The sequence below is a fragment of the Solanum stenotomum genome, chromosome 1 (assembly GCF_019186545.1).
Source record: "Solanum stenotomum isolate F172 chromosome 1, ASM1918654v1, whole genome shotgun sequence".
NCBI lineage: Eukaryota > Viridiplantae > Streptophyta > Magnoliopsida > Solanales > Solanaceae > Solanum > Solanum stenotomum.
This window is the reverse complement of record NC_064282.1, coordinates 10,122,094-10,141,440: the sequence shown is the minus strand read 5'-3', so window position 1 is coordinate 10,141,440 and position 19,347 is coordinate 10,122,094. Positions and strand designations below refer to the sequence as shown.

General features: G+C 33.5%; 2 protein-coding genes and 2 non-coding genes across 4 annotated transcripts; 2 read left to right on the top strand and 2 right to left on the bottom strand.

Moving 5' to 3' along the window:
- Window positions 1-6,658: 6,658 nt before the first annotated feature.
- On the top strand, window positions 6,659-13,003 carry LOC125851356 (uncharacterized). Its single transcript, XM_049531136.1, has 10 exons — window positions 6,659-6,978; window positions 7,087-7,167; window positions 7,259-7,283; window positions 7,734-7,816; window positions 9,751-9,783; window positions 10,161-10,239; window positions 10,365-10,417; window positions 11,992-12,052; window positions 12,301-12,383; window positions 12,568-13,003. The coding sequence occupies exons 1-10, from the start codon at window positions 6,958-6,960 to the stop codon at window positions 12,655-12,657; spliced, it is 609 nt and encodes a 202-aa protein (XP_049387093.1). The 5' UTR covers window positions 6,659-6,957; the 3' UTR covers window positions 12,658-13,003.
- Window positions 6,667-6,738, bottom strand: TRNAP-CGG (transfer RNA proline (anticodon CGG)). The gene has a single exon. It is a non-coding gene; the product is annotated as a tRNA-Pro (tRNA).
- A 4,153-nt stretch (window positions 13,004-17,156) lies between the features above and the next one.
- LOC125851231 (pentatricopeptide repeat-containing protein At1g09190) lies at window positions 17,157-18,760 on the top strand. The gene has a single exon (XM_049531005.1). It carries the CDS (start codon window positions 17,197-17,199, stop codon window positions 18,649-18,651), a length of 1,455 nt encoding a protein of 484 aa, XP_049386962.1. The 5' UTR covers window positions 17,157-17,196; the 3' UTR covers window positions 18,652-18,760.
- A 506-nt stretch (window positions 18,761-19,266) lies between these two features.
- On the bottom strand, window positions 19,267-19,339 carry TRNAA-AGC (transfer RNA alanine (anticodon AGC)). Its single transcript has one exon. It is a non-coding gene; the product is annotated as a tRNA-Ala (tRNA).
- Window positions 19,340-19,347: the final 8 nt, after the last annotated feature.

Sequence of the window (19,347 nt, the reverse complement as noted above, 5' to 3'; positions counted from 1 at the left end):
TCATGTGCATTAAGAAATTAAGTAAGTTTACTATTCTACCCTTAATTATTTTTTGTCTTTGTTGAAGTCAACTTTTCAACCAATGAATATGAATTAATTTATTTTGATTAATTAATTTGACCTATGAACATGAATTATTCACTAAATTTTTCTATGTTGGTCAAATTTATATTTCAAGGCAAATAACTTACAAAAGTATAATATGAATAATATTGTAATTTATGCATTGATTTTATGAAAATGACAGATATTATGAATCAACTATTTATAGTAAGGATGACATATAAAAAAAACGAAAAAAGTATTTTCAAAACGTTGTGCAATAATTTGCATAATATGAGTTTCTTAAAAATATGATAATTGATTGGTTATCATAGTTAACGTTTAAATACAAATTTAAAAGATTTAATTTTATCGGTAACCGAGCACACGAAACAAAGAGGAAAATATGATTACGAAAATTGACAATCAAAATCCTGAAAGAAACAAGAAAACAAAGATATTATGTTTTGAGTTTTGACGAATGAGACTCCACTTTGTCTATGACATGTTCGAACAAATAAGACAATGACACGTTGATGACAATTGGGCCCTGCCACTCTGGTTTAATATGTCAAACCGTCAAATTAGTGTAATACTACTAATTAATGGCAATGCACCCAACTACTCCCACTCTCAATTAGGGAGTAAAATAATAAAAGTAAAATAATACTTCCTCCTTCATTTTTGTCTAGTATTAATTTGACACCTCTCTTAAAAATAATAATTTAATTATATTATTGTTTAAATATAATAAATTCAATACTTTGATAAATGCATTAAAAATAACTACAATTAATAATAGAAAAAATTATGTGGTTAAGCAAACTTATACTACTTAATTATTCATCATAGTTATAATTTGTTATAATTACCACTTGCGACTAACATTAACCATTAATTACGTTGGTTGACTTCGAGTTTGTATAATTCGCCACATTTTATAATTCGCAACTAAGAGTCTGTTTGACATTGCTGCTAATTGCTGCTAAAAACTGCTTATTTTTAGAAGCACTTTTAAAAATAGTTTTTTAGAAAAGTGTTTTTTTTTTAAAAAAAACAATTTGTGTTTGGTGAATTCATTTGAAAAGTGTTTTTGATAAGCAATTTGTAATTGACTTATTTTCTTTACAAAGTGCTTTTGAGAGTCAAATTACGAAGAATGACAAGTATCGATGTGCTTTTAACAGTAAGAATATTTTATAGAGAGAAACTATTTTAAACATCTAATACAAAAATTTTAATTACATTTTTAATTTAATTATTTGAAATGTACATATTCAAATTTTCAATCAATATTGTACATAGATAAATATTGTTGATTTTTTTTTAAAAGAAGAATCTTTTTTGTTATTTATTACCTATATTTCGGATTCAATCTTAGCTATTATCCTTTTTTTGTTATAATACTTTAATGTTTTAAAAATTCAAACTAAAATAAAATAATACGCAAATTAAGATTATTTTTTTTTGTTATTTGTTACTTTTTTTGGAGGATCTAAATCTTTCATTGTTATTTTTTCTCCTTTTTAATACAACAAAAATATCGTTGTTGCTTTTATTTATAATTCTGTAAAATAATACATAAAGTAATATATACAATATAATATATAAATAATAATATAAAATATAAATAAAATAAAAAATTTATTATAAAAAATAAAATTCTTGAATAAAAATCAACCAAACTTATGAGATATGTCGATTAATTAATAAGAGATATATTGATAAATATGTATGTATGTAAGGGATATTTTAGTCTTAAAAAATTGGTTTTCTATTTCTGCTAATGCTTTTTTTTTAAAACAGAATTTTTTAGTTTCTTCCCAATAGCAGAAAAATTGTTTCCGCTTCCATTTAAAAGTAGTTTTAAGAATTTGCCAAACACTTAATTTCTCAAAATAAGTGTTTTTTTTTCTAAAAAAAAAACATTTTTGCCTCCCAGCAGCAATACCAAACAAGCTCTAACAATTCTTGTGTATACGATCGTTTGTATTTGTATATGACGATAATTTCCTTTGGATTTTCAATTTTGTCACCTTATACATTCAATCATTTTGTGTATAACTTCTTAAAGTTCGTATAAACGTGTTGTTTCCGAATTTTGTATAATATAATTTAGGGATAAGGGTCTGAAAAATACCTCAACTTTGGCCGAAATTGTTGTTATGATACCAAACTTTATTGAGGACCTATTACCCCCAGACTATTTAATACTGTATTTTAAACATATATATTTGCCCACGTGGACATAAAAAATAATGTAAAATTATAAATAATAATGTGTCCACGGCACATATATACCTTTAAAATACGCTATTAAATAGTTCAGAGGGTAAAAAATACGCTATTAAATAGTTCAAGGGGGTAATAGGTCCTCCATAAAGTTTGGTATCGTAACAACAATTTCAACCAAAGTTGGGGTATTTTTCAGACCCTTATCCCTATTATAACATCCGACAATTTGAAATAACTATGAAGAGGCTTAGAATTGAATTTTTTTTTTTTGAAAGAATTAACGATCTGGAAAATTGGCTAAGTATGGGAAAAAGTGAGTTCTTTTGGCCAACTTTGAGCAGTCATAACTCCTAGCTCAGGATGAGTTAGGTGCAATTCCAGTTATGTTTGCGAAGCTTATGAATGATCTTTCCAACGCCACCAAGTTTGCTCGATTCCGAGATCGTATGAGTGAGTTATGCCCTTTGGAAGTTGGGCAGTTGGCAGGGAAGTCCGTCCGAAAATTGTAAGGGTATTTTGGTCTTTTCCCTAACCAATTCTTTTGGTTATTTAAAGGGTCTAAGCTGATTTTTAGATCAGTTTTTTTTTTTTTTTAAAAAAGAGTGAGAGTGAGGGTTAGGGCTTTGAGAGAGAAGAAGAGGAGAAGGAGAAGAAGAAACAACGATTTTCGTCAAAATCGTCGTGGATATCGTCGGAGGTGATCCCTATTGAGGAATGTGAATTCATAGTGTTGGGGTTGGTCCTTTCCCCCACACGCCAAACTCGTTTTATTTTCAAGAAAATATGTTGGTTGTGTTGTTGAAGTTCTTGTTGATTGGGACATGATTTGGTTGTGTTGTTTTGAGTTGAATCTCTTATATGTTGAGGGATTTTATGATCCTTAGTCTTTGGGGTTGTAACCTTTGAAGTTAGGGTGGTTTAGAGTTGGGAAAAAGAGGGAGAAAAGTCAAATTTTTCTGGGAAAGGGGTTGGCGCGTCGCGCCTGCCAGTGCGCCTCAAAAGGGACTCTGAAGTCCAGCCTTTGGGGTGGCGCGCCTAGCAGAGCGCCAGCAGGCCCCTTCTGAGCTTCGAGGGCTGGTGTTCCGCGCCTTGCAGAGCGCCAAGGACGCCAAGTTTCCCTTTTTTTTTTTTTCATATTTTTCCATTTATGTTCATTGGTATTGTACCTATGTTTCCTAGTTGTTTCCAACATTCCAAGGTACGTTTAAACGTCAAGAACTCATCCATAAACGTGTGATCATATACCTTGAATCCGTAATCCAATTCAAGGCGAGTTCGGATCAAAGTCAAGTGAAGTTAGAAGTCAAGTCTAAAAGTTAAGAAGTAAGTGAAGGCAAGTTTTCAAAGTTGTTCAAGAGTCTTTATTGAACGTTTCAACTTCGTTTTAAGGTTCAAGTTTCAAGTCAAGCGAAGAGTATAGAGTTTCAAGCTAAGTAAAGAGTCTCAAGTTTCAAGTCAAGTAAAAAGTATCGAGTTTCAAGTTAAGTCAAGAGTTTAAAGTTGAGNATGTTCATTGGTATTGTACCTATGTTTCCTAGTTGTTTCCAACACTCCAAGGTACGTTTAAACGTCAAGAACTCATCCATAAACGTGCGATCATATACCTTGAATCCGTAATCCAATTCAAGGCGAGTTCGGATCAAAGTCAAGTGAAGTTAGAAGTCAAGTCTAGAAGTTAAGAAGTAAGTCAAGGCAAGTTTTCAAAGTTGTTCAAGAGTCTTTATTGAACGTTTCAACTTCGTTTTAAGGTTCAAGTTTCAAGTCAAGCGAAGAGTATAGAGTTTCAAGCTAAGTAAAGAGTCTCAAGTTTCAAGTCAAGTAAAAAGTATCGAGTTTCAAGTTAAGTCAAGAGTTTAAAGTTGAGTTCATTTCTCAAAAGTTATTAGGGTATGTCATCAATGTTTAAACAGTATGGTCTCTAGATATACCATCAATGTTTAAGCAGTATAAATATCCCGAGTCATCAATGGTCATATTAAATTATGGTTTTGAGATGTTCTTTTTAGAAAGGGTTTTCAAGAGCCTTTGGGCTAAGTTTTGAGTAATTATATCAACTAAAGCAAGATGTGTTTAAAACACTAATGAACTAAAGTATTTTTAGGAGTAGTCTTAAGCACCGAATTGGAGACACAAGTTCATATTAACTCAACTCTCCATATGAACCATGTAGCCAAACATGGCATTTGACAGGTCATACTTTTTAGGTGATCATGTAAAGTTAAGCTAGTGGATCCACTAAGTTAAAGTTAAAGTAAGGTCATATATCACGGCAATGTATATGATGGTCCTCGGGTAACGTGAGGTAAAATGTTGTATCACTACTTAAGCATGTAGTAATGGCTATCGGTTAGAGAAACTCCTACAGTAGAAATTACATGGTTCCTCGAGGGGTTCTGCTTAGTATGGATGGGGGTATGGGACCTCAATCATGCATTGCACGAGTAGACTTTGAGAGGAAGCATGGTATTTTCATGATATTATATATATGATTTTGACGTCATGTTTTAAATAGTTTTGCAAGCTTTATATATATTGCATGTGTCTCATTGCTTTATATTGGGTTCAACTATTCATGAGTTGAACAGAGCCGAGGTAAGTTCTCTTTTGTATCCCTTTCAAGCTTAAGTTGTTGTTTAGCTGTCCAGCTCGCATACCCGTACATTCCATGAACTGATGCCAGTTGGCCTGCATCTTTTTATGATGCAGACGCAGGTACCCAGGATCAGCCTCCAGCACGCTATTGATCCAATTGAGCACTCTAGAGTCAGTGGTGAGCCTCCTTGCTTTCCGGATGACTCGATTGTTTTGTTCTTTTAGTTTTGTTTTATTAGGATGTTGCGGGGTCTGTCCCAACATCTATCTCTGTATTATAGAGGCTTCATAGACAGTCAGTCAGTCAGTCAGTTAGTTTTGAGTCTCTCATCTGTGTATTTATGTAAATATTCTATTTCGAGACTCGAGTTGCTTTTTTAGCCAGATTTTATCAGTTGGGTTGTTGTATGACCTTTCATTGCATGAAGTTATTCTGTTGAGTTAGGTTTCCGCTGAGTTAAGAAAGCCAGGCCAAGGGTTCGCTTGGGGGCAAGCAATGGTCTTCGAGTGCCGGCCACGTCCAGGGTGTAGGCTCGAGGCGTGACACCTATAATTTATATGATGTAATTTGTATAGTATATTTTGTATAATTGTTTAAAGTTCATATGCTTATGTTTGTATCAATTATTTATTTCGAGTTTTATCATATTTGTATAATTCCAGACTTTATATTACTCAATTATACAAAAACACGTGAATTATACAAACGAGATGCGAATTATATAAATTATTGCTCTCTCTTGCTCGCCTCTCTCCTCCCTCTCCCAATCTCGCTCGCCTCTCTCCCAATCTCTCTCGCATCTCTCCTCTCTCCTCCCTCTCTCAATCTCGCTCGCCAGATATACAAATACATATGTATAATATACAATTCACCTCTCTCCCACTCTCTGCCTTTCCCAATATCGCTCGCCACTCTCCTCCTTTTCCCAATATCGCTCATCACTCTCCTCCCTATAACATGTAACTAGGAATCGTAATTAGCAAACTATAACTATGAAGCGTAATTAGTCTATTTTTGAGTGACTATATGCGTAAATTCCTCTAAATAATAAGGACAGATTAGAAATTTATCTTCTAATTTTTTGAACAAGTAAAAATGAATATCCAATTTCAGTAAAGTAGACAAGTAAATGATCTTGTTTTTTTTTCAAGGAAAACAACATGGATTTCACTTAAATTTGTGATTTGAAATTTTATCTTCAAATTGAATATTCTATTAAAATAGAAGTAATTAATCGACATTCGATTTGGGATCAATCTAAATCAGCCCACCACATTACATATACAATTCAACTCGCTAATAATTGAACAACTTCTTAAAAAACATGATTGTCAATCAAAAATATCACAAAATTCACCACTCTTCAAAGAGTGCTCAACATCGAGGAGCATGTACCAAGATATATGTGTGACCTGTTTAGATCATGAATCGTCACAAAAATAATAAACAACTTCTACCGTACTAATAATCAGTACTTAGATAAAAATGAATATAACGCTCAAATTGTGTTCTAAAGATGGTAGGTTCATATAAGAAATTATAACTATGGGGTAAATTACATTTTTATGTAAAATACAATAATCATAATTATCATTTCAAGTTAAGATATAAATTTTAAAAAACATAGATATAAATTTTAAAAAACATTATTAAATTCACATTAAAAAATAATTGTGATTGGTCAATGCTAAGAAACATTTATCGACATGGACTTCTTACAAGTTACAATTGCCGTAGAAGACGAGCACACAAATTTAAGTTGTGATGAAATAATTGAACAATGACAAAAGAGCAGAGGGGTGTTGCGAGAATCGAACTCACGACCTCTCGCACCCGAAGCGAGAATCATACCACTAGACCAAACACCCGTCGGCTTATCCTCTTCTGAGCTTTCTTATTTGAAACCGAACGAAAACTCTCTTCCCGTTTCCTTCCTGAAAATTGATTCGTCTCCTTTGTTGAACAATCGGACCTAGGGTTTTTACAATTTGATATTCATTCTCCGGGACCGGGGCTTGCAATTCCCTGTCGATTCCACAAGTTTTTCTCAACTAGCGGTACCAGCAACTGGTCCAATTTCCGAAGCAATGGATCAGTCCAGCAATCATGTACCTCAGTTCTTCTCTTTATCCCTCTTTCACTTTTTGTTTTTGTTTTTGTTTACTGGTCTAATTTTATTAATACAACTGCTTGGTATCTTTAATGGCGGAATGCAGGTTGTTGGAGTTGATAATACTTCTCGAAAAAAGTTCGACAGAGAAGAGATTTTGCAGCGTGCTCGTGAACGCGATGAACAGGTGTTTCAATCATAAATTATCTTCCATTTTTTCCTAAATGTTTTAGTTATTTACTTGTTAATTGACATGGTTGATTTGCAATTTGGTGCAGGAGGCGGATGGTCGGAAATCGAAGTGTAAGACTATCATAATTATTAACATGCACATTTGGAGTATCTTTTTCTTGGATTGTTTAACTTGATTGATTTTGTTTAGTTGTCATTTGGAGTGTCTTTTTCTTGGATTGTTTAACTTGATTGATTTTGTTTAGTCGTCTTTTTTTAGTTTGGCCAGAGACCTGTATGTTACAGATACACGTGATATTCTTTACTGGAGTAATGGAATGTGCCAGAACAGTGTAGGATGAATATGGAAGATTGATATAGTTGATCCCATGTCCCAACTAGTATGGATGGAGGTGTAGTTAGTATATGATATGTGATTGGTATAGCTGACGCTGACTAGTGTAGGATGTAGGTGGAATTGGTGATGGATTGATTGGTGCTTTGCTTAGTGTTGTATCCATAGAGCTGAAAGTTGAAACCCAGAGTTTTACATCATTGAAAATATCATCATTTTTTGTGCAGCAAAAGGACCTCCAGTGCAGAGGAAGCCCTTGAAACCAAGAGATTATCAAGTGGACCTCGAGTCTCGGTTGGGAAAGACTCAGGTTTGCCACAATTTCTTTTCTTTCATAGTGTCGTCATTATTCTTTGTTGTAATATGTTGTTTTCAACTATCAGTTCAAGTTGACTCTTTTTTTTTTCCTTTTTCTAAATTGTGTGTGTGAGAGAGGAACATCTATGACATTAACAGAAGTTTATATGAGTTCTCAGCTCTTTTATTTGCATTGACTGTGACTTTCTGTTCAAACTTTGAGATTTTGTGGTGCTTTTTGTCATTTAAATTTCATTTGAATTCTGTAGCCTCTAGTGTGATGAAGAAGTTTTTATTATTTGCAAACCATCAGCCAAACCTTAGCTCTTTCATGTTTGTAGTGGACTATAAGCTGTAATGTCTAGTCCCACTGTCTTGGAGAAAGGTTATGAATTGCAAATATTGCATACAAGACTGCTATTGTATAATAATAAATGTACTCTTCTCCTCTTGTGTGTGTCTTGGAAATATATTAGAGGATTGTAGGACGAGTTTCAGTAACATGTAAACTTTTAGGTGGGGAATGAGATGAAGACAATAGGGTTGCTAGATGTTTAAATATGGCATACTACTCTGGAGGAGGAATTCTCGAGATCTATGACTTTCTCCTTTATCTTGACAATACCAGTGCTCATTGTAGGAGGAATAATGGTTAGGAAATAACAAGGACTGTCAATGCTGGGGAATCGATTGACTCCTTAATGTTGATGATTGGGAACCAGGAAGAAGACAAATAATCTGGTGGAGTATATTTGGACTGCATATAGAACTGAAATATTCACAGTGAAGACATGTTATAGAATGTAGTCCAAAACTGATGACAGGAACATGATTTGGGTCACTTGGCCTTGGCCAATTTTATGAGAAACTAGAGATCCTCGTAAAGTAGCATGTGTTGGGTGGATTGCCTCTCGTAAAGCATGTCTACAGGATTTTATGTTCCAGAAGGGGTTATACTTTATGTAGGTGATAAGTCACCACCCCTTCGGAAGTATATGAATGCATGAAAGCCTTAATCTATGGAACTAAAATATACTTGTCCCCCTATGGATACCTCTTCGGAAGTGGCACTCAAAATAATCTCAACATGCGGACCATACATATTGAACATTCTAGAAACTTTTGTAGATGGACACTCACGGCCTTTTAGGTCTTAGAACCTATTTGGATTGGCTTTTGGCTTTTGACTTATAAGCCAAAAGCCATAAGTTGGAAGCCATTAAGTTAGAAATTCTAACTTATGGCTTTTGACTTATTTTTTACCATTTTAACTTAAAACTAAAGTGCTTATAAGCATTTTAGTTAAATTTACCCTAACACTTCAAAAGTGTTTAAAAGCTCTTTTTGGCTTAAAAACACTTAAAATAAGGCAATTAAAAAAGGCTCTTAATCAAGTCTTGTATATACCTTCATTTGCATCCTTTTTAGTGAAGCTGAGTTATATGGACTTGGATATCTGTTGTGATTGACACAATTTAGAATTTTGTCTGTTGATAATATGACATATGGGGATTAGTTTTCCTTCTAAGGGATATGTTTTTACATAATTTCTTTAGTTTGGGTTGCCTTTATAGTTCCTCTTTCGCTAGGTCAAATTCTAATAGAATTAACAGAAAACAAATGTGTCATAACTCCGTACATGATTATCTCCAAGAACCCTAAACATTAGGCTAAATATGTACAAGATCCACCCCAAATCAATCTTTACGAAACCCATCCCTGTTCTCCAAATTGGAAGAGCAAAAAAGGATATATTTTCATGCTTTGGGTCTCCTCTCTGTTGCTCCTTCTTTTCCCCTGGTGTCTTGAATGTTATTGCTTGCAAATATCTTTTTCTTGTAGTTCCTGAATTCAACTTGTTGAAATAATTCAATGTCAGCACGTGCTTCTTATGTATTTTCAATGTATCCATCAATTTCTCATTTGTGTGTTATTCATTTCTGGCAGGTGGTTACTCCAATTGCACCATTAAGTCAGCAGGTATTTTCCACTGTTCTTATTTACATGTTAATTCCTAATTGCACCGATGCAATTTTCTTTCTTCTGTATTTATTATATTTCAACTTCTTGTTGTCAAGAAGCAAGGACATGGTCCAGATATTGGATTAAAGGATCATTTGTTGTCAATCAGATGTAGTCGGGGCATATTTGGACCCTAGAGGTTTTGCAATATATGCTCTCATAGATAAGAAACTTTGTTCTTGATAAAAAGAAAACACTTGTGTTACAACTTGTTGTGCATATCGTACTTAAACCACCTTACTCTTGCTTAGTGATCACTAATATTTTCTGTTTCTTTGTTAAGGTACAATATTATTTCTTGTTAGATATAAATGAAATAATTTGTTTCCATTCAGGCTGGATACTATTGCCCAGTATGTGAATGTGTAGTGAAGGATTCTGCAAACTACTTAGACCATATCAACGGGAAGAAGCGTATGTCATATTGATACCTATAACCTTCTCACTTGTTGCTGTACTTCACCCCTGTTGGCCTTTTTTCTTGCTCAAAACTGCTTCAATTGTTTTATACTTGATTGATGCATGTTTTTTTTTCCCAGATCAACGAGCTTTGGGTATGTCTATGCGGGTGGAGAGATCCTCTCTAGAGCAGGTGGGCTGAATATAATGTTTTGGCAAGGAAGTATTGTTTCTATTCTGTATTGATAAGTAACAACATCATTCACTAGGAATAGTTTTGCATAGTTTCAGTTCTTAAGAACAAATGTTCAATTAAAAATAGATAAATTGCGAAAGAATATGAAAGTAATTTAAAAGTGTGTAGAACCCAAAATAAACTTTTCTCAGAAACTGGTTTAACTACCTTGGTATTATAATATTTGTGCACAATAATAACAGTACAGTTACCAAATTCTTAATTGTAAAGTACCATCTTTCCAAATTGTAGAAAAAAAGAGAAAATTTGTAAATAAAATGACATGGGCATCAGGGTGATAATCCAGGGTATAAATGGGCATACATTATAAATATCCCAAGGGATAAAGCGTGCATGGGACTGACGCCCCATGTATTGAGCATTAGCCTCATGAGATTTAAAGCTCACATGGTTGTCTCAGGGCATTTTAGTGCTGCCTCACCCAAAGGCGAGTTCGGGGTGAGTGTCAACTTTGTCTTTTAAAATGTTGATTCCTCACCGCTATAAAACTGAAGGAAATATCTGGACTAACATTAGGATATTGAGAAATAAAAAAAGGGTATTGGAGTAGGATTTCTAGGTATATTCTTTCTTCAAAAGTGACTGATGTCCTGTCAATTTGTTGTTAAGATCCTGAGTACCAGATTTTAGAATTTTGTTTTTCTAGTGAAACTCTATCTCTCTTGATGGGATACATGTTTTCAAGTTTGTAGATTTGCTTAGGGAACGTAAGGATGAGATGGTCCCTTGAAAGAATAAATTGTCCATGCCTTTGGAAAAGTTTTGAGTCTGCATTTTTTTTTTTTTGAGAAGGCAATAGATTTGAGAGTCTGCATTGTATTCTGGAGTTACTTTTGTCTTCGCGCATAACATGGTTATATTATGCTTTTCGATACATAAATAATTTGGGCCAGTGAATGGGTTCTCTGGCACAAATTAATGATCTTTGTTGCAGGCTTAATTCTTTCTTTTTATGGGTTTCTCCCTTCCCTCCATTCTGAAGTACCTATAGATAATCCTGTGTTCATTCTTAAAGAGTTTAACTTCTTTATCACTAGGAGAAGTTGACCTACAACATCATGTAACTATTTATAGCAATCCTGAATATGGTAACAAGGAAATAGGGTAAAGGACTTGTTACAACTGGTTAAATTACGTTGATTGTGTAAAAAATATTTTTTCAGTAATATCAGTAAGTTAAACCCCTAATAGAGCGTGTTGGAAAGTATGAAGGATTTGACTGAAGTTGAAATTTGTTTGGAAAATGTCAATATCACTGAAGGACTTGATTGTCTTGTGTGGTAAGTTAATTTTATACATGAGATATCCATTTCTTAGGTGAATCCAACTAATTTCTGAAGTATTAATTCAAAAGAAAGACCTAACAATTATTACTTATTTCAGCAAAAAGTTTCATATTGGTTGTGCTATAAATAGGCACAATGAATGATTCAGAATATCCTTGCTTAATGTTTTAGACTCTAGATGATAAACATATCTGGCTCCAATTTTTATTTTTTCTTGATTCTCAGGTCCAACAACGATTTGAATCACTCAAGAAGCGCAAAGATCCAGGAAGCTTTACTGTGCAAGGTAGAAATCTAACTAGAAAAAAAGATGAATTGATAATCGGCCTCAGCTTAGTGAATGGTTAATGCTTTTATAGGTTGAGTATGTACCTTATATGTAGTGATAGCAAAGATTGATGTGGTTTTCCTTTTTCCTCTGTATCACATTCAGTTTGTCACTGATTAAAAAATAATTCCACAGCTGCTTTCTTAGGTATAAGGACTAGGATGTACATATTGAACTGCTATGACCATCTTTCATTTTGTTTGTAGATTTTGATGAGCGAATGTTGAAACAGCAGCAGGAAGAGGAAGAAAGGAAACGTTTACGTCGAGAAAAGAAGAAAGAGAAGAAGGTTTGTAGTTCTGTGAAACTTACTTTTGGATATTAGACTTAGAGATTATGGTACTGATATCATGAGTCAGATTTTGGTCATATACTTATTTCTTTATCACTTCCCCACTCTCCCTTTCTATGGCAGTGCTTTCTCTAACAAAGTTTTGTTGATGGTTACTTTGATGATCTGTATTGATATCCAGAAAGAGAAGGTCTCAGAAGAGGAACCTGAAATAGACCCTGATGTTGCAGCTATGATGGGATTTGGAGGTTTCAAAACTTCAAAAAAGTGATTGCCTTTGGCCATGAATCTATTGGGAAGATGGTTTAGTCTGGAGTAATCTGCCAGAGGCTGGTAGTTTACTTTGAAAAGGTCTAAAATATGAGATAGAAATTCCATTTCGGTACCATAGTAGCCAGGCAGTTGAGTTTCGTCAATCTCATGTTTGATAAGCTAGTCTCCAGAATTTTCTCACTGAACTGATTGCAACCACGGTTTGGAGTATATCCTCTCCAATTGTTCATTGCTGATTGAAGTGTCCAAATCTTTCTGCATCATTGCTAGTTTGGAGAATACGGTTACGGTATGAAAATTTCTACAAACTAGTGATTTGATGGGTAGTTGACGTTTTCTTCTTCTTTTCATTTCCCTTTGATATTATGTAAAATAAATATATAGTGCAAGGAACTTTTCATTGCCTGGTGATGCGTATACCTAAAGGAACTGAGAGAGGATAAACAATTCTTACTATGGCGTTTTTGAAGTTGCTTGCATTTTGAAAATACACCTTTTTACTCTGATGTTCAGATTTTCAGACAACAAAGCCTTTTGAAATGAAAAGTTCGCAAGTTATTTGTATTGTTTTGGTTTGAACAAAAGTTAAATGTGATATTAGGAAAATTTACAGGAACCCAAAGGGTGAGTGACGGTCAATTACTGGATAAAAATCATGGTGATTAAGGGTGTGTTTGGTTGGTGAATGATTTTTTTTTTCCAGAAAATATCTTTTTTTTTTGCTTGAGATTAAAAAATACTCTTTAGGATAATTGATCTAGGATCCGACCTCGACACCCAAACTAGGACAAGACCTTGATGACTGTTCCAAAATTCGACCAAAATTTTTTAAAAAAATTTGAAATATTTGTCAAAAACAATTTCTTTTTTTTTAAAAAATAAAATTGATGGGGTTGCTTGAGTGGGAGGTGGCGCCGGGGAAGGGGGGTTGGAGGTAGGGGTGGTGCAAAAATGAAAAACTTTACATTAGAAATATATTTTAAAAATAAATTATTTTTTTTTAAAACAAAATTGATGGGGATGGCCTGGGTGGGGTGGCAGGGGGTAGGGGATGTAAAAAATGAAAAAAAAAAATCAAATTTGAAATATTTCTCAATTTTTATTTTTATTTTTAAAAAATTGACAGGGTGGCGGGTGAGTGGGGGAGTGGCGTAAATTTTTTTTTAAAAAAATAATTTTGAAATATTTTAAAAAGCAACTTTTTTTTTTTGTGGTGGTTGTGGTTTGGTGGTAGGGATAAAAAAAATATTTGAAATTAAAAGAATAAGAAAAATTTTAATTTTAATTTTTTTTTTGAATGGAGAGGGTCGGGTACAGGGTATGAGCAGGGTAAGCAAAAAAATATTAGAGGATGAAATAGAGTTTTGAAAAATGTTTTCCTTAATTTTTGTAAGGAAAGTCATTTTCTTGAGGAAAATGAGTTGATTGGAAAATATTTTCCAAACATATAAGCCAACCAAACATGGGAAAATTGAACAACATTTTTCATAACCATACCAAACATACCCTAAGTTCAATATCTTCAATGAGGAAAAGTATCAAGTGATTTCTTTTCATTTTCTTAAGTTTTTGGTGAACTTGATTATCCAATATCTATGTGGTTGATAGAGTTTCATGATTGTGGAGTGGACAAAAAAGGCGAAAACCATAATCGATATTGAAAACCACCAATATCTCTAGTTTGTCTCATTAGAAAAATATTGGTGAAGATGGAATAAAATTGATATTGAGAATTTATATGCAAAACCAACTAATTTAAGATTGAGGCGTTATTGCGGCTGTTTGAATTTCTATTTCTGTTTTATTACTGCTTTGCTTTTTCTTAGAAAGGAAAAATATAGTATGATGTACCAGGTTGATCTCATTAGCATCAATTTCAGGGTGCAAATAGGGTAGAAAATCCTAAAACTGCCAGCAACTTTACGTGTGAAAGAGAATTTAGTCTCCCTTGCTCTAGTTTGACCTCAAGTTTGGAACATTCTATCTCAGGAGGCAGTTGCAACTCTTTGGATAGCTACAGAAGTTTAACCACTAATGGTGATAATATTGATCTTTAGTTTCCCCCCCCCCCCCCCCCCCTCTTATTTTAAGATTGTGATGATATCTATCGAAGAGTTAGATCATATGAAACTGCCTCATAAATAGAACAATTATCATCATAATCTTAAATAAGAGAAAAAAAGAGGATGAAACTAAGTATCAGTATTTATTACCATCAATAGTTGAACTTTTGTAGCTATCCAAAGAATTGCAACTACCTCATAAATCAAAGGTTTCAAATTTGAGGGCAGATAAAAACAAGGGAGTTTAAATTATCTTTCACCCGTAATGCGAGTGGCAATTTTAGGATTTTCTACCCTATTTGCATCCTGAAATTGATGCAGATAAGATATGCCTAGTGCATTTTACCGTTTCTTTTTCCTTTCTAAGAAAATGCAGTATTGTAGTAATATAGAATTAAGAATTCAATAACTGCAATAATACCTCAATCCTGAATTAGTTGGATTTTACATATAAATCTCAACATCAAGTTTATTCCATCTCCATAAGTTTTTTCTCAATACTTAATAATTTTTAGTACACCTTCAAACAAGAAAGCAGAGTCAATTTAGAAATGAAAAAATAAAGAAGCAAGATGGCTAAAAAATGAACCTTTGAAAGATGATATCATCAACAACAACAACATCGGATAGAAAATGTTGATCACCCAAAATCGAAGGAGAAAGAAGCCACAATTGGGGAGCACAAAAGAGAACATCTCCACAGAGGCGATGAGAACAAGGAGAAGAAGAGGCGGAGAGCACAGAATTATAAAACCCCATCATTTAGGGTTCTTTTATATTCACCTAGTCTGACCACTTTTGGGCCGATCAAGTCTTTTTGGTATATTTATGTGCGGATTCATTTAGGAGCCCATTTTTTATTAAATAAAATAGACCCAGAGTCCAAATTTAAACTTAAAAAAAAAAGAAAAAAAAAGAAGGGGATATTTGTGGCTTTCAATATCAATTGTGGTTTTCAATCCATTCCACAATGGTACAGTTTCATTACATCGGTATACAAAATCAAATAAAAAATTTAATCAAACCGTTAATCGAGTTAAATGAGAAAAATATTTGACTAATAATTTGATTTGACTTGATTTGGTATTAAAAAAATAGTCGACTATACTTGGATTAGTTTAATTTTACTTTAAAGAAAAGTCAACACTAGACCAAATCAATCCGATATTGTATATATAATTTTTAAAATTATTTTATACCTAAAAATATTTACTTTGATATTATTTCTAAAAATATTTCTTATATTTGTTCATAATTCTTTTAACATTTGAACTTTTTGATACTTGGAATTTGGAATAGTCCAATAAAAGTTATAGCCCATAGATATTAGTAACTCTAATAAAAATCAAATCAATACTAGTGTTAACAAAAAATTTTAGTTCAACACTAAGAATGATAATAATGTTGAATATTTGTTCTTTAATTTTATATTGATTTATACATTTAAAATACATAACCTAATTTTAATCATGTAATTAATACTTATTAGACTTATTTTAACATGATTTTGTATTTTTATAAATTGTGATCATTTTCATTGTGACATTTTAATTTGCAATTTATGCGATTTCATTATTATTTTTTGTTGAATATTTTAGTATTATCACTAATCTCATATTTTGTTTATTTTTTTAAGAAATACCTTAAAAACAAGTTAATTATATATTTTATAAATACTTTAATCAAGAAAACTGGAAAAAAATTTCCCAAAACCCCATAAAGAACCCGAATTTCATTAATTTAATTTGGTTTATAAATTTAAAAATTTGATACAAATAATTTGATTGTTATTTGTAAAATATGAACCAGCCAAACAAGAGTATTTCCCGTCAAGGTTAAATCCTACTCTCAGAGTTAATAACTTTGATGGTCACTCAACTATCAACTATTTTCACAGAAAGTCACTCAACTTTCATTCTCAATTCAAAAGTCACTCAATTACAACTTCTTTGCATAGAAAGTCACTCAACCTATTTAATTATTTTTTTCACTAAAATTTTCTGATATGAAATTTTTATTTTTAACCAAAATTTTAAGAACTAAATATATATCCATTTAATGACGTGCCCCATTTAATTCGACCCGCCAAAAATATAATATTAAACTTTTTATTTAATTATTAATTTCCCAAATCATTATATCTTGTCTCCTTTCTCCCAAGCGTTCTTCTTCTTCTTCTTCTTTTTTATATTTTTGGCGAGTTGAATTAAATGAGACGGGTCATTAAATGATTTAAATGGATATATATTTGGTTCTTAAAATTTGATTAAAAATAAAAATTTCATATCAAAAATTTTTAGTGAAAAAAATAATTAAATAAATTGAGTGATTTTTTATTCAGAGAATTCATAGTTGAGTGATTTCTAAGTTGAGAATGAAAGTTGAGTGAGTTTTGTGAAATCAAAGTTATTAACTCCTACTCTCATTCACTCTCCACTAACTGTGCTCTTCTTCTTCTTCTTCTTCTTCTTCATATGAACAGAGGGAGCCGAGAGGTTGAGCGGAGGATTCTCCGGCTGCTCCACGGCCAAAAAACTCGAACCCAACTCACTCAAATCCATGCGCACATCCTTCGCCACCACCTTCACCACTCTAACCAGCTCATCTCCCACTTTATTTCCATCTGCGGTTCCCTTAACAGAATGCTTTATGCATCCCTCATATTTCAACACTTCCAGAATCCCAACATCTTTCTCTTCAATTCCATGATCAAAGGTTACTCCTTACGTGGCCCTTATCAAAATTCTGTCGTCTTTTTTTCCACTATGAAACGACGTGGCATTTGGCCTGATGAGTTCACTTTCGCCCCTTTACTCAAGGCTTGTGCTAATCTTGAGGACTTGGAAATGGGACAAGGAGTACATAAGCATGTTCTTGCACTTGGGTTTGGCAGATTTGGGTCGATAAGGATTGGGATTGTTGAGCTGTACTCTGGATGTGGGAGGATGATAGATGCGAAGAAGGTGTTTGATGAAATGCTTCACAGAGATGTGATTATTTGGAATTTGATGGTTAAGGGTTATTCTCAAAGTGGAAATGTGGATATGGGACTTGGGCTGTTTAGGCAAATGGGTGAGAGGACTGTTGTTTCTTGGAATTTGATGATTTCGTTGTTAGCGCAAAATGGGAGGGAGAAGGAGGCTCTGGCACTTTTCCATGAGATGAGGAATGGTGGGTTTGAGCCTGATGAAGCTACTGTTGTTACTGTGTTACCTGTTTGTGCTCAATTAGGAGACCTTGATTTGGGAAGGTGGATTCATTCTTATGCTAAGTCTAAAGGCCTCTATCCCAATCTTGTATCCGTTGGCAATGCATTGGTTGATTTCTTTGGAAAATCTGGTGATTTGGAGACTGCGTTTATTATATTCAATGACATGCCTAGAAAAAATGTAGTTTCTTGGAATGCTGCTATATCAAACTGTGCTTTTAACGGGAAGGGTGACTTGGGAGTACAATTGTTTGATGAGATGTTAGATGAAGGTGTGAGACCTAACAATTCGACTTATGTGGGTGCTTTAGCATGTTGTGCACATGCAGGTTTGGTCCAAAGAGGGGGAGATTTGTTTGATTCTATGATTGCTAATCATGGTATAGAACCAACAATTGAGCATTATGGATGCATGGTTGATCTTCTAGGTCGTGGTGGCTGTCTAAAGGAGGCTCATAAACTAGTGGAAACTATGACAATGAAACCAAATGCTGCTATATGGGGTGCATTGGTTAGTGCTTGTGGCACTCATGGTGAAATGGAGTTGGCTGAATACGCACTTAAGGAACTTATTAAACTTGAACCTTGGAACTCCAGTAACTATGTATTGTTATCCAATATATATGCTGATAGAGGAAAATGGGAAGACGTTGAAAAGGTGAGAGTATTGATGAGCGGAAATTGCATTAAAAAAGCGCCAGGACAGAGCACAATTGTTTGATCATTTTTCGACTTCATTATGTGGCTAATCCCTTAGCTGCATCTTAAACTATGGGTGTTTGCTCCTTGCTGACAGATAGATAGGGTCCCTTCAATGAAGGGCTCTTCCTAATTGATCTGCTTTTCTGCAACGATATCAACGAATCCCCAAGGAGAAAGAAACATATTGAAGGGATTTTGACCTTATTTGATTGAATAAAATGAAAGTGAACTGAACTCATAAGTGAAAGGCAGTATAGTGGCAAATATGTTAGGTGTGGAGACATAAGGTTGAAGAGAAGGAAAATGTGTTAGGTGTGCAAGTCACCAAGTGTAGGTTCCATCTCCCATTCCTTGTTGCTCTAATTCTCTCCAGTTGATGTAATAACAAAGATGGATAAAAGATGCTGTAATTCTCTCCTATTGATGTAACAAAGATTTAGTAGGTGTTTGGACAGCGTTGAATCCTAAATTCTTCAAAAATCATGATTTGGAATTTTTCAAATACAAAAATGGACCCATAAGTTTATATTTCATAAAAACAATCACTATAATCATATCATTTCTTTTTGAACCTTTTATATAGTTTTTTTTTTCTTTTTTATAAGTTCAGAGATGGGTGTTTTAGCAAAAGAAATGGAGATGCGGGGTATCGATCCCCGTACCTCTCGCATGCTAAGCGAGCGCTCTACCATCTGAGCTACATCCCCTGTTTGCT

Bases quoted from the DNA above. Each gene is read 5' to 3' on its own strand.
- LOC125851356 (XM_049531136.1), top strand. From the start codon at position 6,958: ATGGATCAGTCCAGCAATCAT. The intron at 9,784-10,160 runs GTATTTTCCACT...GTTTCCATTCAG, and splicing joins TTGCACCATTAAGTCAGCAG to GCTGGATACTATTGCCCAGT. The intron at 12,384-12,567 runs GTTTGTAGTTCT...ATTGATATCCAG, and splicing joins AAAAGAAGAAAGAGAAGAAG to AAAGAGAAGGTCTCAGAAGA.
- LOC125851231 (XM_049531005.1), top strand. From the start codon at position 17,197: ATGAACAGAGGGAGCCGAGAGGTTGAGCGGAGGATTCTCCGGCTGCTC.